Source organism: Rattus norvegicus, chromosome 17 (genome assembly GCF_021556685.1).
Source record: "Rattus norvegicus strain SHRSP/BbbUtx chromosome 17, alternate assembly SHRSP_T2T, whole genome shotgun sequence".
Taxonomy (NCBI): Eukaryota; Metazoa; Chordata; class Mammalia; order Rodentia; family Muridae; genus Rattus; species Rattus norvegicus.
The window spans coordinates 91,476,601-91,495,452 of NC_141550.1; the positions used below are offsets into that span (position 1 = coordinate 91,476,601).

General features: G+C 39.3%; 1 protein-coding gene and 1 pseudogene across 1 annotated transcript in view; one reads left to right on the forward strand and one right to left on the reverse strand.

Moving 5' to 3' along the window:
• Myo3a (myosin IIIA) overlaps positions 1–18,852 on the forward strand; it is a 224,061-nt gene that overhangs the window by 126,130 nt on the left and 79,079 nt on the right. Inside the window, 3 exon segments of the mRNA NM_001419731.1 lie at positions 5,703–5,829; positions 9,296–9,506; positions 12,055–12,199. Of these exon segments, the coding sequence (NP_001406660.1) occupies positions 5,703–5,829; positions 9,296–9,506; positions 12,055–12,199 (483 nt within the window).
• On the reverse strand, positions 13,799–13,955 carry LOC120098003 (U2 spliceosomal RNA; annotated as a pseudogene).

The following is an 18,852-nucleotide window of genomic DNA, read 5'->3' on the forward strand; positions in this document are numbered from 1 at the left end:
TTTCTTGCTTCTAGGGTATAGCTTGCCTCCTTATGTTGGGCTTTACCCTTTATTATCCTTTGTAGTGCTGGACTTGTAGAAAGATATTGTGTAAATTTGGTTTTGTCATGGAATATCTTGGTTTCTCCATCTATGTTAATTGAGAGTTTTGCAGGATACAGTAACCTGGGCTGGCATTTGTGTTCTCTTAGGGTCTGTATGACATCTGTCCAGGATCTTCTGGCCTTCATAGTTTCTGGCGAAAAGTCTGGTGTGATTCTGATAGGTCTGCCTTTATATGTTACTTGACCTTTTTCCCTTACTGCTTTTAATATTCTTTCTTTATTTTGTGCGTTTGGTGTTTTGACAATTATGTGACGGGAGGTGTTTCTTTTCTGGTCCAATCTATTTGGAGTTCTGTAGGCTTCTTGTATGCCTATGGGTATCTCTTTTTTTAGGTTAGGGAAGTTTTCTTCTATGATTTTGTTGAAGATATTTACTGGTCCTTTGAGCTGGGAGTCTTCACTCTCTTCTATACCTATTATCCTTAGGTTTGATCTTCTCATTGAGTCCTGGATTTCCTGTATGTTTTGGACCAGTAGCTTTTTCTGCTTTACATTATCTTTGACAGTTGAGTCAATGATTTCTATGGAATCTTCTGCTCCTGAGATTCTCTCTTCCATCTCTTGAATTCTGTTGGTGAAGCTTGTATCTACAGCTCCTTGTCTTTTCTTTTGATTTTCTATGTCCAGGGTTGTTTCCATGTGTTCTTTCTTGATTGCTTCTATTTCCAGTTTTAATTCCTTCAACTGTTTGATTGTGTTTTCCTGGAATTCTTTCAGGGATTTTTGCGATTCCTCTCTGTAGGCTTCTACTTGTTCTCTAAGGGAGTTCTTTATGTCTTTCTTGAAGTCCTCCAGCATCATGATCAAATATGATTTTGAAACTAGGTCTTGCTTTTCTGGTGTGTTTGGATATTCCGTGTTTGCTTTGGTGGGAGAATTGGGCTCCGATGATGCCATGTAGTCTTGGTTTCTGTTGCTTGGGTTCCTGCGCTTGCCTCTCGCCATCAGATTATCTCTAGTGTTACTTTGTTCTGCTATTTCTGACAGTGGCTAGACTGTCCTATAACCTGTGTGTCAGGAGTGCTGTAGACCTGTTTTCCTGTTTTCTTTCAGCCAGTTATGGGGACAGAGTGTTCTGCTTTCGGGCGTGTAGTTTTTCCTCTCTACAGGTCTTCAGCTGTTCCTGTGGGCCTGTGTCTTGAGTTCACCAGGCAGGTTTCTTGCAGGGGAAAAGTTGGTCCTACCTGCAGTTCCAAGGCTCAAGTTTGCTCGTGGGGTACTGCCTAAGTCCTCTCCGCTGTGGCAGCAACCGGGAAGATCTGCGCCGCTCTTTCCAGGAGCCTCCGTGCACCAGGGTTCCAGATGGCGTTTGGCGTTTTCCTCTGGCGCCTGGATGTGCACAGAGTGCAGTCTCTTCTGGTTTCCCAGGCGTGTCCGCCTCTCTGAAGGTTCAGCTCTCCCTCCCACGGGGTTTGGGTGCAGAGAACTGTTTATCCGGTCTGTTTCCTTCAGGTTCCGGCAGTGTCTCAGGCGCAGGGGTCCTGCCGCTCCCGGGCCCTCCCCTACGGGAACCCAGAGGCCTTATACAGTTGCCTCTTGGGCCAGGGATGTGGGCAGGGGTGGGCAGTGTTGGTGGTCTCCTCTGCTCTGCAGCCTCAGGAGTGCCCACTTGATCAGGCGGTGAGGTCTCTCTCCCACGGGGTTTGGGAGCAGAGAGCTGCTGCGGTCCGGGATCCGCCGGTGTGGGACTTCCGGTCGGCCTTGAACTTCTTAATGACACTCTGTAGGCCCAGGCAGATCTTAAACATGTGATCCTCCTGCCCCGGTTTGGTGGTATTACAACCTGCACCACCAGGACTGGCTTGAAATGTTTGCTCTTATTCTTGCTCAAAAAACAAAGATTTCTCCCCGACCACCTGCACCTACCTTTTGTAATACAACTAGTGTAACCCTAACTCCTTCCCTCTGCTGATCCTTTCTTGAACATAGCCACTTACGGTGCCTCTGTCAAAGTTCAAGTTCAAATCTAGCATGGCCGTTTTCTTTATCACTTCTCTTCCTAAGTTCTTACCAGTCCCTTTCTGTCTTAGAAATAAGGAGCTAGTTTAAATTGGTTTGTTTACATCTAAGACATACTTATAAGAGGCGGTGTTCATTTACATCTCTCCTGATGGCAGACAACATTGAGTAACAATGAAATGAGAACGACTTTGTACCTAGATCAACCTGTGAATTATTGTTCATGCATGCCAAACTGTGTTTTCCAAACTTAAACATACAAAGAGTATACTGAACATCTAAATGTGAACCTTAGGTTAGAAGAACCTAGAATGCCTGTTTCTGGTCATGAAGCATCATCTGTGCTAGTCGTTTTCTGAAAGTTGTTCCTCTGGGTCAAGGTGACCCTCCCTGGAAGTTCTATCTCAGGTTTACTCTAAGTGCTAAACGATGGCAGCCTGGCCTGGTTCAGAGTCATTAGACATGAACTTCATGGGTGTTTATTTTGTTGTATCCCAGTCTTGACTGCACTCCTCCTTCTGACTCTCTTGGATCTGTTCTTTGTCAGTAGCTAAAGGAAGAGCTTCAGTCTAGGGTCCAGGAGCACAGTTCCCATGCACTCTGAGCACAGCATCCCATCTTCACAGCCTTTTGTCTTTCTCTCTCCTTCCCCCAATTCTGTCCTCAGTATAGACAGAACCCACAGTCCCCATGTCCCCCAAATCTTCCCAAGGTTTACAATCCACATGTGCATTTGTGATTCAGCACAAACCAAAGTAATGTCAGACAAATCAAAGTTAAACACTTTCTAAAAATAACACAAATTGGAAAACTTCAAAACATTTAAACCATGTGATGTCCTAAACCACTTTGCTTCTTTACTTTTACAATAAATAATGAGAGGTCTGATGACTCAACTCATTTCCAGAACATTTTTACCATGCCATTTAGTCCCACATTAAAACAGGTATTTTTGTTTTTCTTTGCATAAAGCCATGTGTTAGGTCTAAAATGAGAGGGACCTTTGTTTCCTTTAATTTTTTTTTCCATTTCCTATAACAATCTAAAATCGCAACCTGACATGTTTTCTTTGGATTCTCAGCCAGAATTTTAGTTGAGGTCAAATTGTACTTATGAAACAAATTAAGCATTTTAAGCATCACAAGGAGCTCTGTGCTTCCCTGAATACCTCAGTTGTTAAGATTAGTTGTGCCAGTTGTAGAAGGCGTGGGCATGCCCCTTCGACCCAATCATTTACTAATAGTACAATGCTAAATACAAAAATAAAATACTTCGATGCATTAGTATGGCTTTCATCCAAAAATCATAAGACAAATTACAGTTCTAGAATTGCATGATTCAGCCATCAATGACGGCTTGAGCTGATGGATGAGACCAAGGAGGCAGCTGGAGTAAACTAATTCCGTGCTAGGGTCTCAGTGTCCGTAGGTTGAGCATAGAGCTTGTGAGTTTCCATAGCATCAGGTCCTCAGTCTGCCTCCTCTGTCCTTTGTCAATGGAAACATCAACACCTTGATCTTCCCAGGACCAGAGTGTGTGGTGTCGAATTCCACAGAGAAATGATCCCCTTGTCCGGACCTACTATGTGCCTAGTGACCTGCTTTCCGGTACGGGCAGTGACCTCCTCTCCTTCCACTCCTTTGCATGGGTTTCAGGAATTATCAGGTGTGGATTTGTCAGGTGAAGAATGTCACCAGAAGGACGAGGGTCACCAACCCCAAAGGACTTTGGCTTCCATTCTCAGAACAGTCAGAGCAATGAGTAGCACAGCTTCTCCATCCAGGCAGCTCTGCTATTTTGAAGAGTTAATTCGTATGGGAAGAAAACAACACGAGCATCTTTCAGGTGTCACTCCTACTAATTTCAGTCTTTCCAACATGGCTTCTTTGGAATAGATTCTTCTGTACAGATTTGGATGGGAAAGATTTTTGACTTTCATCCAATAAAATCTCTTCACTGTTTTACTGGGTTTACCTATCCCAGAAGCTTTATGATAAAATATTGAACTGCTTTCTGCACTTCAGGATTTACTGAGCTTGTTAGTACACTTACGGTTTGTGTGTGTTTGTGTGTATACACGCGCATGTGTGAGTGAATGCATACCACAGCATGCTTGTTAATGTCAGAAGACAACTCGTGGGAGCTGGGGGCTAGTTTTCCTCCTCTACCGTGTGTGTTCAGAGATTAAGCTCCAGCTGTCGGACTGGAAAGCAAACATCTTTCCTGCTGAGCCATCTTACTAGTCCCAAGCAATAATTTTATATTTGTAGTATCAATAATAACTGTATCAGAAAAAATACATAAGCTGAAATTAAATTAGAAATAATATGCATCAAGAGCCATGAACCACTGATACTCTTGAATGTTCACAAAATCACTTTAGAATCTACAGTCTCTTTTTTATCTCATTTCTTTGTTTAAAACAAAACAAAAAACTTTTTCCCAAAGGGCCAGAATTTAAGGCTGATAATATCTTCAAGTTAGTGCTGAAGCACGCTGGGAAGTGGCTGAGACTCTGGAATTTCATGTTGTGTATGTCTCACATTCTGTTCATCCCTCAGGTAAAGAGAAACTAGAGCTGGAGTTGGCATAGGTCCACAGAACTGAGACCATTGTCCATTCTTCCAACCTGCTCTCCTTCCTCAGTAGAAAAGGACAGTGCATCTTGAGCTGGGAGACAGGATTCAACTCCCAGTCCATTCAAAATCCATGGAAAGTCTTAGATCAATCAAAGTTTCCTTGACTGTATATGTAAGAAGAAACATTTCACTGACTATCAAACACAAATTACTTTAGGCACTTTGTTGATGTAAGCCCTAGAGATGGAGAGATCAGTAGATAAATTGGGTGGACAGTTGAGTCTTTATGCTCTGAACAACCCACCTTCTCTCTAAATCACAACCATGCCTGGGCTTGAGGCTAGGTTCCTCTAAGCCCCATCATTTGGCTGCAAGGCATGCTAAGTTGGGATAATAGTTTTCTGTCTTCTGAGCCTCCAACACCATGAAGGTATCTGGAATAACACCATGAGTTGTAAAGACTCCTTGAAAAATTTTCCTAATGTTTTTAGAGAGAAGCATGAGTGTGCACGTGTGTATGGGTGCATGCATCTTCCTGAACATTTAATATCTAGGTTAAATAGGAATAAATACTTTAAACTCTGAGCTGTAGTATATAGCTTTTATGCCTAGTCTCAACCTGCATGTATCGTTGGATTTGGGTGCTGCAATCTTTTGATTCTCCTTTCTAGACTCTCCTCTGTTCACACACATAACCTCACTTCCAAGATGAGAAAATATACATAAAATAAAAACAACACTAAGTTCTAAAGTTTCACATTAATAGATTATCTATAACCCAATGAATAGTTCTACTTCCTCTAAGGAACACTCCTCATTTCTATTTAGGATCATATGAATGTTCACAAAATATTTTAAGTGCTGATCTCCAAAGTTATGGTCATGAATGAGGCTGAGCCTACATAGATCCTTGCTTGCTTGGATCCTCGTCTGGCATTGCAGTATTCACAGTGACCTTCTTAAGCTGGAACCCAGGGCTTTTCCACCATCTGTCCACAGCCATGCTCCCTGTATTGTTTTAGTCCAGATGTGATGCTACTATTTCTGTGATGTATTTTAGCAACTTGGAAGTGTATATAGTGTGCTCGCAGCCATCTTGAATGTTGGGAACATTGAATTCTCCTCTGTGGCAACTGAATACCAGATGGACAAGAGCTACATCTGCAACCACACGGCTCTGGAAAACTGTGAGTTGTTTTGTCTCCCATCCAAAAGTGGACTCTTTCATATCTTACGCTGGGCTACATGGGGATAATTTCAAATACTGATACTCATAAGGATTCTACAAAGCATGCTCTGGTTCGGTTGTATAAAACCAAGTTGCAAAAATAAGCTATTGAGTTGGGTGTGGTAGGTCATGTACTCAGCTCTTGGGAAGCAGAAACAGGTGAATCTCTGAGTTTTACTCCAGTGTAGCATATAAGGTAGGTAGGACCACACAGAGAAATCCTGTCTAGCAAACCAAAAGCAAACAAACAAAACAAATCTTTACACAGGTGAACTGATTGCTATGGACAGTATTTCTAGAGACTGTTTTTATGACTATTTTATAGATTGGGTTTTAATATGAAAATGCAAAAAATATTCATAAGATGTAGTTGACCTGTGCAAGAAAAAGAATTAAAATTGTCTTCCAGTGTTTAGGACCTGTATCAATTAAAAAGCAATAAAAACGTGTGTACTGTTTTTACTGTTGAATTCCATTCACTCATTTATCATGGGTTAATTAATTTTTCTTACAAAAGATGCACATCATTATTGCTGCAAATCGAATTTTCCCTCAGTAGTAGAGTTTGGCAAAGTGTTCTTAATAATTTCAGACATCCCACTGATTTTCTCCAGTGACAAAGCTTTTTTCCTACTCAGATATATCTTGTTCTTTTATTTTTAATGCTGGCATACAATCCCATAATTACCTCATTTGTTATGAATTTCATTTACAGCCTAGAAAATCATAATGCTAATTTTTAAATAATTTTTCTTCCATTTTACTTATTTAATTGTTCCAGACCTGTCTCCTGTCTCCTGTCTCTAAGATGCCTAATTTTTTTATCCTTCGTGGCTTTGAAAGTAGTTTGTAGTAGAGGAGAGTAGATGTTTAAGGTTGATATAGTGATTGCCATGTACCTGGAAACCTTGAGAAAACCTGATTCTCTACATATAAAATAATTGATTAGTGCCCAAGATGCTAAATTACTAGACAGGAAGTAATAACCATGTAACATCATTGATAACATGCAGTTGTTACCACCAAGACCTCAGTCATAACTGAAATATTATCAGTAGCTAGCAGAATGAGAGACATACTGTTGGTTTATGTTATTATGTTTTGCATTAATGAGACAGATACTTGAAATAAACCACTTTAAAGGGAGAAAATAGATACATGTCGATTCGTGGTTTCAGAGCTTCTCGTGTGTAGTCAGTTTCCTGCTGTTTTAGGCCTATTGAAATATCAAGGCAGGAAACACTTGCAAACTGTTCACCTTATAATAACAGCTAGCATCCCTTCAAGAGCACAACACTATAAAGCTAATTTTACCCACTGAGCTGTACATCCTGAAGGTTTCAACACCTTTCAAAAGTACCACTCTCTGGACTGAAGCCTTGAGCATATGAGCCATTGGGAGACACTTAAAACCCAAACATAATAGCTGCATAAAAGAACATACTTAGAAACAAACTTAAAAAATTATTTTGATCATTGAAACCTATTTTTATATAGCATAAAAACCAAATAGTCCACAAGGGAGTACTATTAATATGTATATAATTAAAATTAAACAAACTACTTCCCAGAATAGCCATTTATAGAAAATTTTGTTTATTAATTTGCATTAAAATTATTTATAACTTCATTCAACAGGAATTATCTCCATATTTCTGTTTGTTGTGTTTGTGGTCACCATTACATCCACAACATGGTTACAAATTGCTTGAAGTGAGTGACCTTTCACCAGTTACTTGGCTCATTCAGAAACCACTTAGCCAATTATCTGTGGGCTCTCGTCTCTCCTTGTCCTCTTTCATTGCGCTCTCTCCTCTTCCTCTCCTCTTTCTTTTCCTTCTGTTTTCCCATCCATTTCTCTCTCTTTCCTCTTTCCTCTTTCTTCCCACTTAAATTTCTTGCTTGGCTTCCCTTTCCTGTGGATAAAGACGATTAAGACTGAAACTTGATTTCCAAAGCATTGTACATAACACTATATCCTCATGTAAAATGCTTGGTATGTAGCTAACACTCAATGGGTATATGTCAGATGAATGAACAGTACCTGAATGAGAACATACAGGTTCATAGGAGATAGCATTCAGCAATGCGTTGGACTAAAATGACCACAATGGCATTACAATTCAATTGAGACAGCATTGTAGAGACAGCTAAGGGACACGAACCATATGACAAAATGGATCCATTAAAACCTTGATTTGCACTTGTTTGTTTATGTATGCATTACATGATGTGTGTAAAGGTCAGAGAACAACTTGCTTCTCTCCTCCCACCCAGATCCCAGAGTGAAACCCAGGTCACCAGGTTTACATTAAACACCTTTACCCACTAAGCTCTCTAACTGGCCCTCTAAATAATTCTGAATGCTATAATTTCCACTGCCAGAAAATTCATGAAACACACTTACAAAATCCTGAGGTGTAAGATGACTTTATATCCAAAAGACCAAAGACAAACGATCTTTAAAAGTTGCTTTTAACTGTAAAACTTAAAAGTCATTGAATGTTTTTTGAAAATGAACATGGGAGAAAATATTTGTAATCTACACACCAAAACATCTAAGCATAAAGAGCTCTCAAAAGTTGGTGGAAAAAGGTGAGCCCGGGAGGCAGCCATAAAATGAGAACCATTAGTCACAAAACTTTGGGGTCAGAAGTGTTCATCTTTACAAGGAATAATCAAGACAAAGAGAACGGTGGTTCTACCCTTCCTAGTGTGCAACACTTCAATACAGTTCCTCACGTTGTGCTGATCCCCAACCATAAAATTATTTTCATTGCTACTTTATACCTGTAATTTTGCTATTGTTATGAATCGTAAGTATCTAATATGTGGGATATTTGATATGCAAATGCTGTAAACGGGCCATTCAGCACCTCCCACAAGGAGTCATGACCCATGGGTGAAAACCACTAAAATAAAATAAATTTTTCATATCAAACTGGATACTTTAAAAATGTAAAACGCCCGGCATCCATGAAATTATTTTTATCTTCTTGGACTTTCATGGCCGATACGGACAGAATTGGAAAGTATTTAAAGGACAGTACAATGGCTTCCATCCTAGAAATAATCACAGAATAATCATGTCAAAGTGACTCCAAACCTACTTAGTGTGCTTTTAAAATATTTAGCCTAATTTGGAGAAATTGGTGCTGGCATCGCGTAAGCAATGGCACACCGGCGCAGCTGTTTCTGCCTTCCAGACGGTTTGGTTTGTATTGTAACAGTTTGCACAGTGGAGGCAAGAAGAGAACAGTCATGGAGGCAGGGAGAGCTGATGCTCAACAGTGGCTTCTTCAGATACCACAAAACAACCATTTAGTTATGTAATGTCAGGTGCCGCGGTTGAATTTAGATATTTCTGTTTTCTGAAACTAGGGTCGCTTTCACTGTCTTCTAACAATAATCTACTGATTTTGCAGCCGCTTCTTTGCTTTGCATTCAAGCAGATGAGCTGCAGGAAGCGCTCACCTCACACTGTGTGGTCACTAGAGGAGAAACAATCATACGACCCAACACAGTGGAAAAGGCTACGGATGTCCGAGATGCCACAGCTAAAACTTTATACGGACGTCTCTTTAGCTGGATAGTCAATTGTATTAACAGTTTGCTGAAGCATGACACATCACCAAGGTAAATGTTTTACACAACTGTTTTCCATAAGTGTTAGGCAGTGTATCTGCTTTGTTTTGTACGAGTCTCTTTGAATATGTTTCTGATGGGTTTAATTTAATCAATTTATCTCTTAGCACCATCACACCATTATTACATGAAACATCTTCATTGCTATACCGAGAACTGTGGCAATGTTAGTAATTGTGATAGAAAATGATTTTGTGTGGCAGCATATTATCAATTCAATTGTTTTTGTTAATTAGACTATGTACCATGAAGTGTCTACTATTTTACACTTATATAAAATGTCAGTCCAGTAGCTCTTTGTTGTTTCATGGGCTGAGAGTAAACCGTGACTATAAAGCCAGACTATCTTTTCAACATTTAACTCTCACTGCACCCTGCAGGAATAGATGCTGTGACTTCTACAGAAATTTGATTCTGAAATGCACAAGAGCATGGTGGGTAATAGTGATCGCAGCCTGCGTATGAGCACTGACACCAGACCTTTTATCTGTGGCCCTCCAGCCTCTTATTTGAAAGAAAGGGAATCATAGCCACCACTGACCAGATTTGCAGAGATGAAAGTCCTTATATTCTGATTTTTTTCTGCCAGAGTTCATAGGAATTTTAGGAATGTCACATGTTGAAAGCCCAAGATTAAGACGACCTTGTCTTCACTTGCAGCTCCTTACTAAGCTCAAAAACATCATCTTACACACTCTTCACATATTCAATTCTACATTATTTTCCACCAAAGCACATTCTATATCATATTATACAGCTAGACTGCGTAGATTACCCATTGTTGTCCTGTGGCCTTAACTCCCTGAATGTCACAACTGTCCATGAACTTCCCACCCATACTATTTTCCCAGAATGACTTAATAGAGACATAGCTTTTTGTTCATCAGTAACCATCTGTATGACACTAAATATCTTATAAAAATGGAAACATCTAGGAATGTTTCCACAGTTCACATAATGTATTCAAGACGATTAGAGCTGGCCACACTTCCTTAGCACTTGTCTGCAGGTTTAGCACTAGCTGGTACCCAGAAAGGGTGATGTGCTCAAAACCCCATTGTTCCATATCCACTAACTAATAATTGCCCTTACATTAACCAGAGCTAGCCAAGACTTAGGGTTTTTATTGAAGTTAGTTTGAAAAACTGAACCAAGACCTTCTGTGATAGTTTAGTTCTGTCAAGACAGACACTAAGATATTCTGTTGTTGTTGTTGTTGTTGTTGTTGTTGTTGTTGTTGTTGTTGTTGTTAGAGTCAGTCTGGTTGTGCATCCCAAGCTGCATTTTCCTACCATGTTGAGATTATAGATGTGTGACTTCAGACTCAGTGGGATTAACGTTTTAGAAGTCTTGGGTTTTCACTCTGAGCTCATACTTGGTCACTTTCTGCTGCCAGTCCCACCTCTGACAACAGTGAGCATGGCCTACACTAACTAAAGGTGGGCACAAAGGGAAGCTCTTGTGGAGTTTGTTTTTGAAGAACACATCGAAACTACTTCGGTCTTACTCAGAGACACAAACATTGTTATCAGGTACCAAATTATTGGGATTAAAGGCATGTGCCACCATGCCCAGCCTTAGGTTTTGGTTTTGGTTTAGTTGTTAAGATGGCTGAGTTTTCGACCATCAAAAAACACACATTTCCTGTGGTATTAGGAATCAAGACACCACTCAGAAGCAAAATTTTACAATTATGAAGTAGCAACAAAAATACATTTGTAGTGGGGTTCCTAAGACCATTAGAAATATGGGTTTTCCAATGGTTGCCACCAACAAAATAGAATAGCAGAATGTGCATTTGAGATAATTCATGTGTAAAATAATATTTACTTGTATTTTAAAGTTTGTTTGATTTCCACCCCCTTGCGTTCATTATTTTGGGGGGGGGGGGTTGAAGCAGGATATCACTATGCATCCCAGACTTGAACTGTCTTGTCTCCTGCTGAGACTACAGGTGTGTGCAACACAGCTGTCTTACAGTAGTCAATTATAAGATGAATCCCTACATATTTGTATCTATCTCTCTCTCGCTCGCTCGCTCGCTCTCTCGCTCTCGCTCTCTCTTTCTCTCTACGTCATCACTTGATCTGTATTTAAATATGAATAAGCAAATAAATAAAAATAAATAACATTTCTTTGAGAATAATTCAGGCATTTGCAGAAAGACATTTTCTATTTTAAAAGAATGTTTGCTTTCCTGCTACAGTTTTGATTGTCTCTATGTTTACAATGCTCTGAGTGTTGGCCAGGTTGCCCTATGATGCTTGACTGGCATAGATTTATGAATTTGTGATTCCAGCCCATGTCAGCAAATCCCCACTTCTTCCTAGGTATACATGAGGACGGGAGTGGGTTCTGCAGTAAGAAAAACGCTGTTCTGTGTGCATATCAAAGTTAGTTCACCTCCATCGTATTTGGTTTCTTCTGAGAGAGACTTGTAATTAACTCAGTCACCACTGGGAATTCTGAGGCACTCTGCTTCACGTGGCCTCTTAAAGAAATAAGCAATAACTCAACAAACACTTTTTAATTCTTCCAGTGGGAACGAGGAGCTAAACATCGGCATTCTTGATATATTTGGCTTTGAAAATTTCAAAAAGAACTCCTTTGAGCAGCTGTGCATTAACATTGCAAATGAACAGATCCAGTATTACTTTAATCAGCACGTGTTTGCATGGGAGCAGGTATGTTGAAGTAAGGACTAACGATGTATGTGTGTGTGCTGGTTCACAATTACATAGAATAAAACGGGACAGAGGCCATATGTTTCATGCCTTAAAATTCAAAGACAAGAAAAATGTTTACTTTTCTCCATGTCTGTAATAAAAATGCAAACAAAAGGTACAGTGTGAATTTGGTTTGACTAGACACATGATATTCTAAGTTCTTCTCTCAGAACCAGTGCACTTCTCTTTAAAACTTAACCACTGTGAGCCCCTGCAAACAAAGACATTTTCTTTGTGCCCACGAGTATCTATTGTTTTTAGACTACACTGCTGACATGCCATTTGAAATTTCAATACTCATCTGTGGTGCGTTAAACTTTCGAATCCTAGTATCCAGGCAACAGAATTGAAGATAATGGGTTTGATGCAAATGCCATGAAGCACTAATTTTGTCAGGTATGATGTATAATTTATGATTCAGCTTCAACAATATTTCTCTTTAGAGAAAGCAGAGGGTTACTTGAATTGCATTTGGCACACTGTCCTATTAATACTATTCAAATTATTTTATTAAATCTAAAAGAGCCGTACTTAATATCAGTCCATTTGTCATTTGTCACTTTCAAATTATATCGCTTTGTTTGGTGTTCACTGATTAGAACTGATGTTTTAATTTAAATTATGTAAATTGGAAATGCATGAGTTTTCTTATTTAGAAGGTTCAGGCTCATTTCAAAACTACAGTTTGAAAACACTGGTCACGAAAGAAGACCTGTCAATCTTGGCACACCTTAGTCCAAGCAAGGGACACACATTTAAGAGAACTCATTGGTTCAGTTCTCCCTCCACACAGCAGGTTCTAGTGGGAATCAGTGTCTTGCTCTTCCTACCCCTTTTCTGGTCCACTTGCCACCTCTCTCCATTAGCATCCTCTGAATGCTCAGATGTATCATTAAATCCCCTTAACATAAAGAGCAAATAGAAACCTTCATTTCTTTCTTTACTCTGTATGTCTCTACGGCGAAAACCTTCACACTATCATCCTCAAAGCCAACCTCCAGGAAAGCATGTTTAACATCCCTTTCATTGCACTGACTGCTTCCCCCACCTCCACATATTTAGTACACACCATCTGTTTCTACCTCACCTGCAACACGGAAATGGCCCCAGCCTTACAATAGAAATGGCCTTCTCCACAAACTCCTATGTCCAAGATCAAGATCATCTCAAAAACAAGTTTTTAATACATAGTAACTAAAGTAGTGTCACTTTCTCTAATGCCTCAATACAGAACTCATTCAGACAAGAGACTGAAATAAGTAGATTTGTTTGACTATGGACTACCGTAAGGGAGCAGTTTATGCACATGCATCGCCCACCTGAGACGTTACTGACTTGTGCTGTCAGACCACTGTCTTTGCTTTCTCACAGAGTTAAAACCTGCTTTCATTGTGGCTAGCTTAAGCCCTATACAGATGGATCAGCAGTTACTGATGTTTACATCATTTAGAAGGTTGTTTACTGAGTACGTTGACTAGTAAATGTTCCTTTTATCCATTATTCTAATGTTTTCCTTATGTTTTGGGGCTTGCTAAAGAAGACTATTCCACAGAAACCTTTAAGTATTTTCCAAAGGTTTAAAAGAAATACCACCCCCCAAAATGCCCCAGACAGTATCTTCACAAGTAAAGCACTTGTCTTGTGGAAACAAAAACATGGATTATTCTGACTGTGAACTCTACACTTGATCTTAGCCAAAAGGCAGAGAAGGGATGACTGTGAACTGTAGACAATGGTTTACTGTAGAAGTTTGTTTCAGTTAACTCAAGTTTAATTTTGTTGCAGTGTTTCATAGAACATTTTAAGAAAATTGGTTACAAAGATACTTTGAGTATCACCCACAGGTTTTACTTCTACTACTCTGTTTTAGGAGTAAAACATTCCTTTTGTTGTAAAACAAAATGGATAGGATATACTGTATTAGTTACATTTTATTACTGTGATCAAAACACTTAAAAGAACAACTTAAAAGGAAAATTATTTTGTTTACGATTTCTGAAAGTTCCATCCATGGTTGCTTGCCTGTGTGCTTGGGCAGTCAGAGTGTAGCAGAAGAGTATCTTGTCTGTGGCTGAAAAAAAAAAGGGAGAGACCACCGGGCTTACTACAACCTTGAGAGGAATGTCCCTTAGTGACCCACTGTCTCCAGCTAAGGCCAGCCTCCTGACACTCCCATCACATCTCAAATAGCACTTCCAACTGTAGGTCAAGCTTAGACACTTATTTGTAGACATTCTCAAACCATACAATGTAATAAAACACATATAATGGTATCTACATTGATAACTTCTCAAATAGAGTGTTACAGTCAATGGGAAGTTGGTGTCCAGCTAATGAACTATTTGGCTTACTTTCAAAGCACATACCCATTCTTTGACAGCTATGCATCTTTTCTCTTCATAACCTGCTTTTCTGTGGACATTGATTAAATATATCAAGATCTCTAAACATCCCAAGCATCCATACACATCTCTTTTTTTTTTCTTATCATCTAGGTATCCTATGATAACACTGTTTTTCCAATTTGTTCTGTACAATTTTTAGCATACAGTATTCATATGATATTTAATGCTTTATTTTTCCCTGTCTATAGAACAAATTTATACACATATATACATAATACATACATACATACATATATTGATCTTAAGAACATTTAAATCAATAGTATCTAAAAACGATAATGTGAGACAGATCAGTAGTTACCTAGACCCCTCTCCCTGAAATCCCAGGACAATCACCCAGAGTGTGACTGTAGAATCTTTTTAAAATGTATTGCTGAAATCTTCCTAATGAGCTGAAGTGGAAGGTACATGGGCATCTCAATGGTATTAGTTGTACAGATGTAACACTCATGTTTACCTCCCCTGTTAACATTTGTATAATAGATACATTGTTGATGTTCGTATTTTCCGAAAGTCTCTTCCTTGATAGAGCCTGGGGCAGCAAGGAGGTTATCTGATTTTCAATGAGAAGGCACAGTCCTACAAGAGCCTTTAGTCTGAATTTCCAAGGGTTTAGTTGTGTTTGAAGTGTGTGTGTGTGTGCATGCACGTGTGTGTGGAGGGGGTGTGCGTGTCTTCTGATTTTCTTTCATGTGAGAGAGAACCCAATAAGAATCCAAGTGTGTTAGAAAGTTTTAAGTTGTGTGTACTCACATTTGCCATGTCAGAAATGTGTGCCCATTGTCAAAGGTTGTCCATGTTGGCTCTGTAGTGTTTTTTGTCCTCTGATTTAATTTAATTTTATAATGTGTGTTTACTGTGGTATCGAACATGTAAACAATGTATGAAGCTTCTCTACAGATTTACATTTTGAACTGAGGGAAAACGCATCACCATAGTCTGAATTGGGACAAATGCCACTCTTCCTAAGAACCACTGGTCACTCTGTACACATGTATGGGAATAGCAAGACATTGTTTTGAATACTGAAAACACACTCTGTTTCCATATATTCTTCTTAATATGTTGGATAAACTTTCCTCATGCATTAAAGTAACACATCTAACTAGCAATTAACTGGACTAAAGTTGGATTTTAAGGTGATATGTTCATATTAGTTTCTACACAGACAAAGTTCATTACATATATCATTTAATAAGCTCCTGTCAGTAAAAGTTGAAAGTCAAGCTGTTTTATAAGCAGGAAACTAAAGTACACATTGAAACAATAAATAAAAATTACTGCTCTGGCCATTCCTGGGGAAAGAGATGTAGATAATTTTGTCTCTACTCACTGTTCACAGCCTGGAGTGCTACACATTTCTAATGTAGCCCTCCATACATAATTTGTGGCCCTTCCAAAGAATGAAAACGTACTCAATATGTAATGCCTACATTTCAAACTTTTTAATATTATAAATAAATCAGTAGACATCTGATGTTTAAAAAACATACAGACAATTCAAACAGACCTTTTGTGAATGACTCCAAGTTGTTTTGTGGAAGAGTGATTGCTTTAATGCCCTAATTTCTTCCCTGTTAAAACTGATGCATACCAGTGAAAATTTTTGTCATATTTTAGCTTTCTAATTAATAAAAAGATTTTATAGGTCGGTTGGTTTGTTTAGGGTTTGTCTGGTTGATTGATTCATTTGGCTTGTTTTAAAGACAGGGTTTCTCAGTGTAGCTTTGGCTATTCCAGAACTTACTTTTTAGACCAACACAGTCTCTAGTGCAGATCTGCCTGTCTATCTCTGCCTCCTGAATGCTGGGATTAAAGGCATTCACCAGCACACTCCTTCAAGACAGCCAAGTACATTTAGAAGCCTTTGATAAACAGATCTTTGTTTTCAAATACTCCCAGGTTCAGGGATTGAGAGCTCATCCAAATAGAGGTTTAGCTTCTGGCCCAGGGAGTACAGAAGCTTATATCCAGATCATTCTCTGTAGCTCTGAGCAGATCGTGATGGAAGTCTGTTGATGCCTCCCTCCCTCTGGTTCACACACAGCATCTGAGGCTCAAGTATAACAGGGGCAGTGTGGGAAGACAGTGCCTCATCTCAGAATCCTTATCACTCACTCACACCTTCTCTTTCTTCCTGGATGAAGCTGAGACAACAATGTGGTGTGAGGACTTTTGGTACTCATTTTGGTCATTTGCTCTCTTTGAAGATTCCAAAGTTTTTTAATAAAGATGATTACATTGAAATACACTGTTAGCATAGATCCATATGATTGCTGTAATTTTGTTTATTTTTAGTGTAATGGCCCACCCCCCACTTTTTTTTCCTTTTTTTCTTTATTAACTTGAGTATTTCTTATTTACATTTCAAATGTTATTCCCTTTCCCGGTTTCCGGGCCAACATCCCCCTAACCCCTCCCCTTCCCCTTCTATATGGGTGTTCCTCTCCCCATCCTCCCCCCATTACCGCCCTCCCCCCAACAATCACATTCACTGGGGGTTCAGTCTTAGCAGGACCCAGGGCTTCCCCTTCCACTGGTGCTCTTACTAGGCTATTCATTGCTACCTATGAGGTCAGAGTCCAGGGTCAGTAAATGTATAGTCTTTAGGTAGTGGCTTAGTCCCTGGAAGCTCTGGTTGCTTGGCATTGTTGTTCATATGGGGTCTCGAGCCCCTTCAAGCTCTTCCAGTTCTTTCTCTGATTCCTTCAACGGGGGTCCCGTTCTCAGTTCAGTGGTTTGCTGCTGGCATTCGCCTCTGTATTTGCTGTATTCTGGCTGTGTCTCTCAGGAGAGATCTACATCCGGCTCCTGTCGGCCTGCACTTCTTTGCTTCATCCATCTTTTTCTAGTTGGGTGCTGTATATGTATGGGCCACATGTGGGGCAGGCTCTGAATGCCCACGCCCGACTTTTATCTCCCCTTCCCTCTCTGTCCCCGCTTGTACACTCCAAGTAGTCCCCTGTCCACTTTCATGTCAAATGTCTGATCTCCTGACATTAAAAATATATATAATTATTTATGTATTTTAGGTATATACATACCTTTGTCTACATTTACATCCATACACCAGAAGACAGTATCATATAGTTGTGAGCTACCATGTAGATGCTGGGAATTGAATTCAGGACCTTTGGAAGAGCAGTGAGTGCTCTTAACCATTGAGCTCCAGCTCTCTCCTGCCTTCTTTAAAACTTCTTTTTCCCTTTTATAATTCTCTTTCTATTGAATACATATATATATATATATATATATACACATATATGTATCTAATTAAACATTAGAACTCATACACTGAACATTTGTCTCTGAGTCAGGATTATTTTACTTAACATTTCCAAATTTATCCAACTTCTTCAAATTTCATGACTTTTTCTCAATGGTTATATGAAATTCTACTGGGTGCAAATACCATAATTTCGGCCATTATCCACTGATGGGCATCTAGACTGGTTTCATTCCCTTGCTGGTGTGAACAGCTCACAATAAGCATGTGCAAGCATCTCCGAGGTCTGATGCAGAGTGGTGTAACTAAGTTATACAGTGGCTTTCCTTTGCCTTTTATGAGAACCCTCCATACTGATTTCCAAGTTTGGCTAAACAGTTTCCCCTCGCATCAACAGTGACTATGGGTTGCTCTTTTTCTACCTCCTCATCAGCATCTGTTGTCTTATGTTTTCCCAATGACGGCCATTTTGATTGGCTCAGGTGGAATCTCAAAGTAGCTTTTAATTTGCATTTCTTCAATGGCTATGGATGGTTTCTTTTTTAAAACTTCTAAAAGTATTGATTGCCCATTTGTGGTTTTTGTTTTTGAAAACATTCTGGTTTGTTAGCACTAATCGATTGGCAATTGGAGCTCTTGGCATTTAACTTTTTTTATGTTCAGGATATTAACTTCATTTCTGAACTGAAGCTGAACTGAAGCTCCTGCTGATAGCTCACTGTGGAGAAGCTTTTTCAATTTCATGTGATCTCATTTATCAATTCTTGGGTTTATTTCCTAAGCTACTGGAATCCTTAGCAGAAATTTTTGCTAAATCCTGCATGCTGAAGTATTTTCCCTATGATTGCCTTTAACAGTTTCAACATTCCAAGTTTTAAATTAAAGTCTTTGATCCATTTTTAATTCATCTTTGCACAGGGTAAGAGATATGGGTTTAATTCATCTTTGTACAGGGTAAGAGATATGGGTTTAATTTCATT